The sequence below is a fragment of the Neltuma alba genome, unplaced genomic scaffold, assembly GCF_004799145.2.
Source record: "Neltuma alba isolate B1F8T4 unplaced genomic scaffold, ASM479914v2 tig00005992_pilon, whole genome shotgun sequence".
NCBI lineage: Eukaryota > Viridiplantae > Streptophyta > Magnoliopsida > Fabales > Fabaceae > Neltuma > Neltuma alba.
This window is the reverse complement of record NW_021634307.1, coordinates 26,366-40,440: the sequence shown is the minus strand read 5'-3', so window position 1 is coordinate 40,440 and position 14,075 is coordinate 26,366. Positions and strand designations below refer to the sequence as shown.

The following is a 14,075-nucleotide window of genomic DNA, read 5'->3' as shown; positions in this document are numbered from 1 at the left end:
ATATACTTAATTAGCAAGGATATTTTAGAAATGACAATACTTATTTATTACAAATAACCAACTTAACTTACTTCCTTAATCTCCTCAAATAAGTCAATTGGGTCTTATAATTAGGACCGGAGAAGTATATTAAAATAATTTAAATATCACCAATGCTGATTTTAAAAAAACAATATTTAGATAATCCAAGTCAATTGATCCACCTTGGTGATTGTGCGGGGTACAATAACAGCTAACAATTGTGCGTGGTTGAATCAACAAAGTGTTTGAAATTGATGGTAATTTGTACAGGTGAACAAAGGTATTTGGGTGATTGTGATTTGTCATGGACTGAAAAAGGGATCACCAATATGTGAGGGGAGGGCCTTTGAGAAGGTGGAGAGAAGTACAAAGCTTCGTTCCCAAATGATGAAAGCTCAAGGGAGTAGGATTCTTCAACTACTTGTAGACTTTAGAGACAAACTGACAGATAACCAACCTGGTGAGGGGGACCACCAACACAGCCTATCCTCTTGCTTTACGTTGTTTCTCTTGAAAAAGCATTAATCCAATATTGGGACACTTAGGTCCCGTTAGAAATTGTAATTAAAAAAATCACCAAAAAAATATTGACAAGAATAATTATTTATTACATAGAATTAGATAAATTTATAAAAATAAGATTAAAAAATACCACTTTTCTTGTGATATTTCTCAATCTCATATATGAGTTTGTTTAATTTTATATAACAAACAATCTCTCGTATTAAATTCTTTTTTAATAATTTTTTCAATTTAAATCTCAATTCCCGTCCCTCATTTGCAAGTCATACCAAACAAGACCTAAACCCATGGTCCCATTTTAATGTCCATTACTTCCGTGAAGCAAGGCATCAAGCTTGCGTCTATATGCCCTGTAAGCTTCAAATAATCAAATTATATTTAACAAACTAGCAATTAAAATTAGTTTAAAATAATAAATAAGTTTAAAATGTATTTTTTAAAAAAAATTAGCTTTTATTTATTAAAAGAGTAAATGAGAGAAACAATAAATAAAAATAATAATAAAAGAAAATATATAAAAATAATATTAATGAGAGTACTAAATAGAATCAACTAAAAACAAAATATGAAAAATAATAATAATAATAAAAGCTCAAACAAACTTAAAAATGAAGCTTATACTTTAAACTAAACTCCTTTTCAAAAGTCAAGCTTATATATAAAACTCGATGAAGTACACATTAATAAAAAGACTTAATCTCCCTTATTTAGTGCCTCATTTAGTATTCAACACTATTTCAAATAAAATTGTAATAGAAGAATATTTATACTCAAAAAAGATAAAAAACAGACTTGATTGCCCATCCCCACGACTCTAACAAGAAAATTAGCAACTCCGTCTCTCTCTCTAGCAGTAGGATGCTGATATATTACCAGTTAAAACGAAGGAAATTGCAAATATATGAAGAAAAAAAGTTCATATAATAAGGGCAGAATATGGGCTCTTACACACAGAAAACGACACAAGGAAGATGAAAGACAAAATTCTGCTGTATTAAGAAATTACTTTACGGGTATGTATTACAGCAGTGTCATTGAAGCCCTTTCTTTTTACATTTTTATATTCTTTTATTTCCACCCGCCTCTCCCCACTATCTATACAGTTTCCCATGGGTAGACTAAAAGGTAATAAGATATTGAAATACCTTTTGAACGGTTTTACACACAGCGAGATTAATGAAAGAATCACACCTGCAATTGCAAAGGCTATATAATTTTTTTTTTTCAGTGAGAGAACCCTGCAAAAAAATAAAGACCCCAAATTTTATTACTTAAAATATGGTTCACAGCGAAAGTATCACCGAATATTTTGCAATACCTTTTGACAGGATCAAGAAGTAAAAGCAAAGAGTCTATCATCAATATTTGTCCGGCATATTGGGCACTCAGAACAAGCAAGTGAGCACGATTCACACACTGCAAATGAACACAATTATGAGATAATTTTATGATGAAAGTCAAAAAGAAAAATGGCCAAAAACGCAAAGGATGATGATTTATAGTAATCAGATAAAGGCTTACAACAAAAGTGCCGGCATGGGAGAAGAATTGCTGCTGTTGGCGATTCAAAGCATACTTTACAAACATGGGAACTGGTGGCGTCTCCATTCCCAAAGTAGTTTTCGTTTTCTTTCATCTCTTGCATGCGTGCCTGAGACCATTCAGTACAGACCAAAAACAATATCTTAATATTATAACACTAAACGTATGAATCTGAACATACACATCATACCATGAAACAAATGTACGGATAATGCAGCAGCATTGTTACCTTAAGACGAACCACCAGGGATTCATCCTTAGGAACATCTTCTGATTTCAGCACATCCGAAACCTGCTCTCGGTGGGCACTATTACTTCCAATATCGTTATTTTTTGGACCATCAATTATGTTTCCTGTGCCGTCGCCATTTTGTTGATCAATGTTTGATTCTGGGACGGAACCTCCTTCTTTCTTTAACCTTGCAACAAGAACCCACATATTTGCCAAATCATTTTCCAAGGCCGCTTCTCTTTTCTTTGCCTCTTCAGCTTTTTTTCTGTACTCCTCTTCCAAAAATTCTTTCTCAGCTAATGCAGCCTCAAGAGCCGCCTCTCGTTGTTTCCTAGCCTGTAGTTCCATCTTCATATCTTCTGCTTCAAGACTCCGTGCTTCAAAGTCATCTAAAACAGCTGAAAATTCATTAGCACGGCTGGAAGTCCTACCCTTCCTTCCAGATCTAGCATCATTATACTTGCGGTTAAGGCCATTAGAAGTTTGCAAACTCGAATTCCGAGCGTTAGCCAGGTCTTGAGCAGCAATCAATTCCTTCTCCAGTTTCGCGTTCTGCAATGAAAGTTTTGTTACTTCACCAGCCAAATTCTTTAATTCCACTGCAGCAGCAGAGGCCAGTTCTTTTGCATAAGAAGCTTCTTCAGCCAGCTTCTGATTCTGCACAAGCAACCCACTATTCTCCTCAGAGAGTTGAACTTGCTCTAGCTTTAGTTTTTCATTTTCAATCTCCTGAAAATGGGAGGGCAAAAGTATAAATTGGTTAGGCGATTCAACAAAGCACGAACTTTAAACTGGACGACAAAAATAACCATATCGTGTTACAAAATAACAATCGAGTATCTGCAAATATTATTTAATACTGTATCCTGAAAGAGGTTTGACGTAAGTTTGAAAGAGCAATATTGACAACATGAGGGGAAGCAATTAATATTCACAGACAGGGACAACAAAATTATTTTAAAAAAAATATAAAACAAAGCAACGGTAGTGCACAATGCTTAAGGGAACATGATCGATAGAGATAGGTTACTACAACCAGACTTGAGTTACCTGAAACTGGATTTTCTTTTTCATCTCATCAATGTCCTCCCCAGCTACCGAATGTTCCGAAGATACTAACCAACTGCCATTGGAAACTGCTTCCAGTTGCAGCTCCAACTGCTTCACTTTTTCTTGTAATTCTTTGTTCTCCGAACACTATCAGCAAAATGCAAAGATATCAACGTTGGCATGATAGGTGGGCCTTTATCAGCATCTTCAACACAAATAACATGAGACGCAAAAAGTTGGAAGTTAAAGAAAATACCAAGCAGCAAAAATGAGTAAAAGGCAAATTATACCTTATTATCGAGTTGTTCCTGGAGGACACGATTGTCTGCTGATTTTATCTATAAATATTCAAAAGTTACCACCACTGACAAATTAAGTCAACTAAAATTATTAACCAACTCATTCTTTCTACCATAGAACAAGTCTTTCATATGAAATGCTATGGCTAAAAAACCAGCAGAGAAATTTCACTTTTGGCCTAATTACATGACTCAAAATGCTAGTATAGTCAAAATAGTAATCACCTCCAGCTCGAAGGCCTTTTCATTATACTGAGTCATTAATCTTGTAACCGTCTGTCACCATAAAAAAACCCAGAAAGAGAAGATGACGAAAAATGAGCTTTATATTAAAACATAAAAACTTCTAACCAGTAAGAATATTAGATAATTTTGCTATCAGCATAGCTACCTGCTGCATCTCAACTAATGATGTGTTAGCTATTGAAGCTTCACCGCTCTCAATAATTCTTTGCTCTAAAGCCCTCATTTGTTTGTTTTTCTCTTGGATCTCATGTTCCAAGTTCTGAATCTGCAATGAAATAAGCAAGTCTATATATTTAACGGACTGCGAAGAAGATGAGTGCTTTAATTAACAGCGTACATCATTTCCGTTAGAATAGAGGAGCCCGACACTTGTTTTAATATCAGCTTAAGAATTAGACACTGAAGATCTCAACAACAATGCAAAGCCAATCAAAGTAAAGGAATATCAAATCCTGGCTAGCAGCAGTCAGGGTGTTTGGACCCTAAGAGAATAGAAATCCATGGACATCTTGTCTATAATGGATAGAAACGAAACTCACCAAAATATTAGTAATCTCTAATTGTTTCTATGGCCAGATTAAGGATATCCCCAAGTAATTTTTAGGCCTTGTTATCACCTTCTAATGTATTTGAGTCCAGCGCACTAGGAAGACAAGGTAGAAATACCTGAGTTTTGCAGCTTTCAGGATCATTCGCAGACTGCTCCATCAAGCGCTTCAGAGTACTGGTACTAAAAGCAATATCTCCAGCAAGCATCTTGACTTGTTCGACAAGAAGATCCATTTGATCAGATATTGCCATCCCTCCCTACGATTCAATAAGAATTCAACATATAAATTTCAGTAGAGTATCCAGTAAGCAACCATTTAAAAGAACAAAGCTGAAGCAAAATAAAATTGTGCCCAGGCAGCACTTCAATCAGAAAACTCCCATAATATGGACTGGAATCCTGACGACCAAAAATGGTTAAAAAAGGCAAGAGGGTGAATTGCCAACCTTTCTATCAGTGGAAATTTCCTCGAAAGTGAAAAATGGGCAAATAAACATGTCACAAGTCGAAGAAAAACACATTATCAGTCCTAACATGTATTAGTTTTATCATCCCATAGCTAACTCTGCCAATCAGAACTATCAAATTCTCCTCTAATGCTGATTGTCCTCACCCAAATGCCTCCACAAAAGCCATTCTTCATATTACTCTTCCACAGGTTCACCAGCTTTATGGTGTGGTTGGATGGATTGCAGGGGATGGAACAAGGAACAAAATGATCGATAGGAGTTAAACCATTTTTAGGAGTTTTTTTGAAAGATTTAAAGAAAAGGGAAAAAAAAGGAATTCCAAGATCCTTCTTTCCCATCCAACGCCCAAAACCTTTTGTCCTTCCAAATTTAGAGTCTTGGAAAGGAACGAAATGGACAAAATGCACTATTACAATTATATCCTCTTTAGCCAGAAACCCAACAGAGCCACGTTCTAGTCATCAGGATAGTGTAGGAAAAATATAAACCGTCCCATTCCCTCATTAAATGCCCCAACAATGGAATGTCACATGACTTGCCATTCCACTCCTTACTTTCTAATTCCTTTATTTGTTATTCCATTCTCTCGTAAGATCCCAGACATTGGCTCAGATATTTGCCCATCTCCTTCAGTACAAAACTTCAACCCAGTATTTCCCCAAAACATCCAATAAGCTGTTCTCTCTGTATAGAGGCTAGAGTCACAGTCTTGTAGGCAAACTCTGACAAATACCCATGGATCATAGAAACTAGAAATTTCAACAATAAAGCCACAGCACATGCAATTTTGGTTGATAAAATATAACAAATATATGAAATCAAACATGATTATACCGTTGGAAGCTTTGTTCCATTGATCAGCTCACCAGCTTGTGTTGATTCAGTGATTGTACTGCTTGTTGGGGAGAGTTCTTCATTCCATTTACTTAACGAGCTTCTATGTCTTGCATCATTAGACAGATCCGATGATATCAAAGAAGCATCTTTTTTATTCTCACTATCAGTCAACAGGGAATCATGACGTATGGCATCATATTTCTAGAAGTACAAGAATAAACAGATATCAGATACTATTCCAAAAACTCTAGAAAAGGATAACCACACTATGAGAAAGTTCATTCAGATATCAAACCTTTTGAATTATCAATACTTGAAACCAAACATACGAGAGATTAAAGAATAAGTGCTGACTCAATAAGAGTTGAAACAAAATCACCACCTTAGCTTTGAATGACCCCAGCATTGAGAATAAATAGATGATGATGATGATCCAACAATTACTAAGATTTAGAATAAGAAAATCTAAGCCTGCTTCTATTGTCATCAAATTTTTAAAAGTTAAAAGCACTTCAGTCTTGTGCATGAAAATTTTAATACACGGAATATAATCCACAATAATTATTTGAAGGAGGAGCTCACATCCTCCTCACCAACTGAGTGAATTCGTTGGTGGCTGGGAGTATCAGTTAGAATTCCCGGAATTGTATTCTTTGAAGAAACAAGAATGAGCTTTGTGAGCCTTTGGATCCTACTCATAAGTGCAACCTTGGCATCCTCCTCTTCCTCCAATCTTGATTGCATTTTCACTTGACCTTCTTCCAACTACTCATAAAAAGGCAGTATGAGGAGCAGATCTAGTTATACAATTACAACAAGCCTTAATAACAATCAGAAAATGAAATAAGATTTAGGAGTAGCTTAAAACCTTCTGCTTTAAACTCATTATCTCCTCATGACTGACACCAGCCAACATTCCCTTCTTCAGTTGATCAAGTTCCTCTTTCAGGCTTGAAATTTCTCTTTGGTACTTCTTAATAAGAGATTTTTCATCAATAATCTGTTGAAGAAAGAGTTAGAGAGAATCAGTAGCCTAAGTGACTAATTAAGGGCATGGAATTCTACATTTGACCCATCTTTTCACAGCTAACCTTATTGCGCGAAGCATATATTTCAACTCGTTTTGCCCTACTAGCAAACTTCAACGTATTGTGAGTTTCCTCCATATTACTGGATGCTGGAGTGACTGTGCAGATAAGCTGTTGTCGTGTCACGTCAAACATTAATATAGTACTCATTTAAGCAGTATAATAAATAGCGTTCTGAAATGTCCATAGGGAAAAAGCAAAAGAATTAAAAAAATAGAAAAAGAAAAAAGAACATATTTAACAGCCCAACACTTGCACACAAAATAAAGGACAGCAGTAAACAGTAAATCAATCACTTGAACCTATGAAATAGTGCCAAGACGAATTCAAGCTCACCGAAACATGGCCATGCCCACTAAGCGAAGACTGGAGGAGGCGGGTAAGCTTTGAATCTCGATATGGAACATGAGATGCCTTCCCCTCACTCAGTTTTCCAATAACCTTCAAATTGAAGTTACAAGATCAAGGCATACGCAACAATGATGAGAACGACGACAACAATGATTAGCGATCATTAATTAATATATAAATATTATGAAATGGGTTAAGATATAAATAAGTAAGCAGTTAATGTTTTTCGACCGCAAAGAGGGAGTGCTCTTTGACAATTGATGAAGTAAGATAGGTAAATTTTGCATGAATAATCAACAGAATTAGATATAACTATACAACCATTTTTGGTTGCCCGCATCACCATATTATTAGTAACAACTCACAAATACATCTATTTTATCATTCATAAAAGGTTCAGCTTCACCAAGATAGAAATTGCATACTATCTGATTGATAATGTGAGAACGTCATAATTATTTAAAAAAAAAAAATCCTCTGTAACCAAAGATGATGAAACTGTACACCTACAGTTCCAAGTGTCAAAAGACTTTTGTTGATATAAGATCCTTCTTTTCTTCTGAGTCCTGTTGTTTCAGCTTTTGAACTCTCAGATCCAGCCAGATCAATCAAGTTCTGATAGAGAAACACAAGCAAAGAAACGAGATCAATCACTAAAAAGCATTGTGTGCGCGTATTATATTGTCGAATTGGCAAACATTTTCAACATACAAGCTGAGAGAAGATCACTCCATCATAATCTTCACCATGAGTACTGCTTTCAATCATCTGCAGATATACTGTTTTAAGTAAGTGTAGGTCTCATAATGTCCAGAGAAAGCGAAAATACAATAATTAAGCAACTATTAAATGTTTGTGATGAAGAATCAGTTCCTAGTAAGCATAGCAAGTTGCACTTGCATATAAATGCATAGTTATCCAAAAATCGAAAAACTTTTGGATGGGCTTTGCATGATGCACATTATTTCTTGAGGGAAAAGGAAGAAAATGCGGAAAGGAGGTGTTAAAGCGAGATTTTAACCAAGAATGTTTACCAGTGTAAAAATCGTGTGACTTCGGCTACTCAGAAGATTAAAATTGTTTGATCCAACATGACGATGCTCTGCATTGGGGCAAAAAAAAAAAAAAACTCAGGAATTGCTTTTTATACCAACAATCAGTTTTGATAGTACATAGTGGGGGGGGGGGTGTTGGTGGCGGCACTGAAGGAGGATTAAATAACATTGGCGTCAACAGAAACACCTTCTCCAGCTGCGATAAAGGAAAGCGCATGTCCAGGGGACAAAACAACTTCTTCTTTTATACCCTCGACATAAGTTCCCTGAAACACACGGCAACAAGAATGGTCAACCAACGTAGATTCATGCAGGCAAAAATTGTGTAAACTATAAAATAAAATGAGAATCAAACGACAAAATAAATGGTCTACAGGTTCTGAATCAGCAATCACGTCAGTTTTTTTAACAATTTTAATGTTCATCCACACAGATTCCGTAAACAAATATAAACAGCTCTGTATACATGCATGGAATTGGTATTTCAGAGGCAAAAATAGAGAACAGGACAATCATGGATGAAATTAGGGGAGGAAAAAAGTAATAATATTAATAAGATTTAAATTTAAATTGAGAGAATATAGGTACAGAACCTGTGCATCTTCTCTCACTCGCAAATTTTGGCCGGTTGGATCAAGCAAGTCATTAATCACCTGACAACAATTACCAATAAGAAATGGCAGCATATGTCAAAAAGAAATTTGATTAAAAGATTCACAGAACCTAACATGTTATCATACGACAGTGTTGCAAGTAATAAAGATCGAGTCTAGTGTCCCTTCATAAAGGTATAAAAACTCGTTAAAAAAATTTATGCAGCACAAAGGTGATGGTGAAAGTGTGTGACACAATTACCTCGTTGTAGATTTCAAGATATGACACTCGAAGTAAAAACTCTCTTCCTGGAGTCTGCCACCAAAACACAATGATGGTGATAGATAGCGAGCAATTACAACACGGATTTAATAAATAGCTAGTAAAGTATATAAACTACGGCTTTAGGAAACATTTAAAAGGCCTCATGAGATTGGGGAAAGCAAAAATGAACAGTAACAAGCAGCAGCACCATATCAAATTTAAAAATCAATATCCAAGAGTCAAGTAACAGCTATCAAGAGCCTCTACAGCTTAACAAGAAGGAAAACATATTCTTCTTAAATATGTAATAACAATTAAGTGAAGAATCGACAGAGACACTCATGCAAAACAAAACCAGAGCTACTAACGAGTGGTAGCGAGTTGCAAAATGAGCATCGATAGGAGGGAATTGGCATATTTTTCTGACTTCATCTTAAACTCATCCGAATTTATGAGCTGACTTAATAGTTCAACAACCACAATAGAAAGCATAATATAATCATAACAATGACACAATGCTGGACATGTACTTGTAAGATAAGTAGCACATAACAATAACTTCGCAAGAATTCTCACGTCTTGGATAATGCTGAAAACATCTTTAATAGCCAGCGGTATGATACCAGGACAATTTTGGTCCCCCTGCACACATCAGAGTTGAAAAGAAAATGAGAATCATCCCGACTGGAAAGGTCACTTATCTGCAGAAAAATCAACTAATTTCAAGCAATTTATAATTGAAGTATTGGGTCTTCAAAATTGGAGCAAAAAATATGAGATAATTTCTGCGCCAATGGCTGATATCGCATCTCCAAAAATTCCATTCAAAAGAGCAGTACAAGTCATGCGCAGACTTATCATATTGCAGCTGGATGCCATTGAGAATGGCAACAATAACTTTCTTGAAGACCAAGGCACCAAGCCATAATAATAGCATCTTACTTTGCATAGTGGGCATTGGCACATTTGTAATTAACAGCTCCACTCCACACAAGTCACGCAACTATTTCTTAGGGTAGGTCAAAAGATTTCAATTTACTAAAAAACTAGGCTTCTGAGAACTTTTTTATTACCAACAATTCCTGACAGAACCCAATACTGACGCTTATACTTGTATTATATGCCGTCATGTGGCGTATGATTTGCGTTTAGCATGGAAATCAGAGGCGGGAAATACAACTTATTGACTAATAGCCTATACTGATTAATAAGATACTATCCAATAGCATAATTCTGTGTGATCAAAATGACAAACCTTGAGCAGCAATAGAATGAAAAGGCAAGAAAATAAAGTTTAGTTTCCAGCGAAAAAAGTCTCAGGCGGAAAAGTAAAAAGTGCATCTGCTAAGACATAACACTTACATGCATAGTATGTGTCTTTCCACTACTCGTCACACCGTAAGCAAACACAGTCCCTGCAATATTTAGAATAAGTTATCTTTTGAAGTCAACTAGCTCCGCTAGCCACTCTAACTCTAACCAGTTCAATCTAGTTTTTCAACCAGAAACATCTCTTGAGGATGAAATCGCTTCCATCAAACTATTACAATAAATAGGTATCAAAAGATACTTTCCTCACACGTCTAATTGTGTAATTTAGAGCTGAATTAAACAGTCCATACCGTTGATGCCTTCCATGGCAGCCTTCACTACGGGTTTAGCCGCTACGTCATACACTTCGTCTGAAGTTGAATGGGGTCCAAAAACTCTGTCTGCCACAAGCAAGCATTTATAATTTCTAAATTCTAAAATAGTAACCATATTTAATCAAACTTATGATCAATATGCCCCTAGAAACCTAACTGCAATCTAGTAATTCATCATAAAAACACTAAATAGAGAATCAAGAAAAAGGAAAGGGAAAGTAAAACGTAGATGATACCAAATGCATAAGCAGTGGCTGGATTATATTCATTTCTGACAATCTTTTCACCATCCGCATACCATGCAATCTCATCGCCTTTCTGATACTCCCTCTCACTGCAATAAAATATACCGAATCGGACTACTCAATCAAATTTAGCTCAGACAACACAATGCACAAAATAAACAGTTCAATTTCCCCCAATGTCATAGCCGATAGATCTGATCTAACAACCCCGGATCTAAGCGTTACCTCAATGGCCTAAATCGAATAGTCACCGATATGCTATCCCGGGTCCGCCGTACATCCAGGGGGTCGGCAATCAACTCTTCCGACCCAAATTCTACAGGGGAACGACTGCCATAACCGGGAGGACCGCAATGCAATAACTCACCACGACCAAGACTTGAAGTCATGGATCGGCCACTGAGTCCACCACCGGAGTTGAAAAACGACGACGCAGTAGAAGAGCACGAGCGAGGCATCAGCCTTCCGCTCATGAACGTAGAAGATGAAGTGGAGGGTTTCCGATGAGAAAACGGCGAGCTGCTTCTTGCTCTTGAGGACGAGGCCATTGAGTTCACTCACTGAGTTGGTGAGTCAATTGAAACCACCAAAACAAGCACTAGGGAAAAGAGTGTGTAAGAGCTCTCACATGGCAATGAAACGAAAGCAAAGAACATTTGGTTCCCTTCGCTTTTTTTGGTCCATCTTCCTCTTTTTGAGGCTCTAATGATAATGATATCATTCCTCAAAGGAAGGCACAAAGGAGACAGAGGGAGAGATTGTTTCTTCTTCTTTAAGGCTAAGTTGCAGCAGAAGAGAGAGAAGGTGAGAGTGAGAGAGAAGGTGTGTGTTGTGTGTGAGTAAGGGAGAAGATGAATGAACTGTGAGGGGCACAGCGAGCGGAGAACGGAGGAGAAAGTGGTTTGCTGTTCGCCTGAGTTTAAATTCTTCGATGAGAAATTAAAAATTGGATTTAAATTTTAGGTGATGACGTGGCGGCGCGATAGAGGTTGAGTGGGATTTAAACTAAAGGAGTGCTGGAAGCACGCGCCACTCGGCAGTAATTTAACCAATGAAAGGCCCTGAAAAATAAACCCAAAAATTTAGCGGGAATGACGAGCTGATCTTTAATTTTAGGGCAGGAAAAAATTGAGCGCGTATAATTAATAAGATTAATTTATTAATTATTTATGGTTAAATATATTTAAATGCTAAGTGAAAGTAATTTATCTAACAAAATATAAATGCGGAGGTATACTCCTCTTGTCCTGTCTATGAGACAAAGAGATCATGCCTTTTTTTCTCCTATTTATAAAGTAGTGAAAGAAATTTTTTATATTGATGTATAATTTTACTCTTCATTTATTATTGTGTTGAATTTATTTACATGAGATATAATATATATTAAATAAGAATAAAGTTAAAAAGTTGTTTAATTTTAAATGAAATTTAATAAAATTTAAAGTTTTTCTTGATGTATATGAAACATGTTGAAAGCAGTTTATAAATATGATTAGAGGAGTTATATTTGATCCTTTAATTTTATACTTCCTCCTATTCGAATTATAAGATAAACTTTATCGAGAAGTTAGTTAAAATCATATTAAAATAATAAATATGTAAGACATATTTTGTTTTCAAATATATTCTCTTTTTTTTGAGAAAGTTTTCAAATATATTCTTATTAATGAAAAGAATAGGTAAAATATGTAATAAATGAATTAAAGAGAAAAGATAATATATGATCGTAAAATTAGAAAAAATACATTAAATATTTAGATAAAAATAAATGTTATCTTGTTTTTAAAAATAAAAAAAAACCAACCCTCTCTAACTAAGTTTAGCTTATATTTTGAATTAGAGGGGTATAAGTTTTTAGTTTGGTAGTCAAATTTGAAATTTAACTCTAGAATTGCAATCTCAAGTCAATTTTTTTAATAACAAACTAAGATTAAAGTTAATAGGTTAACATTTAATAATATTTTATTACTAATCAATATTTTAATATCATCATATTTTCAAATTTTAGAGTTAAAATAACTAAAAATATATTTTTTAAATTAAAAAATCAAATTAAAATTTTATATAAAATTAAAAGATTAAAAATATGTTTTAGCCGAGTATAAACGGAAGCAATACTATTAACTTTTCAACACTAAAAATGATTGATATTTTCTTTTTTCCTCGGTGATAAAATGATTGATATTTTCGGTAATAACAGTGATTGTTCCTCACATATTGGACAAACCCATTTGAAAGGCAAAACGTCGCAGAAGAAAACAAATTACAATTTTGGAACTTTTTCATCTTGTGATCCATTCTTATAAACGTGTCATAAATTTAATATTTGTTTGCAATGATAAAATATACACATATCCATCTAAAAACACTTTAAAATAAAATTCTTTTCATATATTTATTTTATATATTATAAAATTATTTTTAAAATTATGATTTGATTCTTATCTAAAAATATCACTGTAGACACAATGGGCCGTCATGTGCTTAGGTTATATAGCTGAAGGGCGTTAAGTCGTCAATATCACCTTTTTCATATATGCATGTGATTGCTCTTTGGTGGTTTAGTAATTAAGGTAAGAATATGACTTCTCAAGTCAAGACATGATGCTCTATCGGTCAGGAGGGGAAAAAAAAAAACAACGTGATATTCTATAATTGTTATATAAAAGATATTCAATTGTGCATATGCTAAAAATATTTTTAAATTGAAAAGTTCTGCAAAAATAGCCGTAAAATAAAATTTGAAGAAACAAAAATAAAATGAAATAATTTAATAGTAAAAGTGCTGTTCAATATTTTTATTTTTGTTGTTTTATTTTGTTAATTTTTAACTTCATGCTATGCTATACGCTGGACGGCTCATGAGAGCAAAAAGAAGAAACCGAGTTTTCTTTTCACTTTGTAAACTTTTCAATATAACGGCACATAAAAATATTTTTATATATGATGTAAAAAATATATTTATTCTTCCAAAAGTGTGTAATACAAGCGTGGGGTCTTTGTTGCGTGTGGAAAAAATTGAAGTCCAAGCTCAAAACAGGAACAGCAGTGTTATGGTAAGTT

At 34.7% G+C, this 14,075-nt stretch overlaps 1 protein-coding gene across 2 annotated transcripts; it reads right to left on the bottom strand.

Annotated features, from left to right (window-relative positions):
- Positions 1–1,515: 1,515 nt before the first annotated feature.
- On the bottom strand, positions 1,516–11,827 carry LOC114749225 (kinesin-like protein KIN-7D, mitochondrial). Of its 2 annotated transcripts, none has more exons than XM_028937715.1 (25): positions 11,238–11,827; positions 11,004–11,101; positions 10,744–10,833; positions 10,484–10,536; positions 9,698–9,763; positions 9,119–9,172; positions 8,857–8,916; positions 8,451–8,529; positions 8,243–8,310; positions 7,920–7,976; positions 7,719–7,823; positions 7,194–7,298; positions 6,861–6,968; positions 6,638–6,769; positions 6,352–6,534; positions 5,767–5,970; positions 4,579–4,719; positions 4,058–4,177; positions 3,892–3,942; positions 3,658–3,705; positions 3,368–3,514; positions 2,315–3,046; positions 2,065–2,194; positions 1,862–1,959; positions 1,516–1,781 (listed from the first exon to the last, which is right to left on the bottom strand). In XM_028937715.1, the coding sequence occupies exons 1-24, from the start codon at positions 11,558–11,560 to the stop codon at positions 1,874–1,876; spliced, it is 3,240 nt and encodes a 1,079-aa protein (XP_028793548.1). In that variant the 5' UTR covers positions 11,561–11,827; the 3' UTR covers positions 1,516–1,781; positions 1,862–1,873. The 2 variants fall into 2 exon arrangements, with proteins under 2 accessions (XP_028793548.1, XP_028793549.1); XM_028937716.1 differs by having other exon boundaries at positions 1,516–1,734.
- Between the last annotated feature and the right edge of the window lie 2,248 nt (positions 11,828–14,075).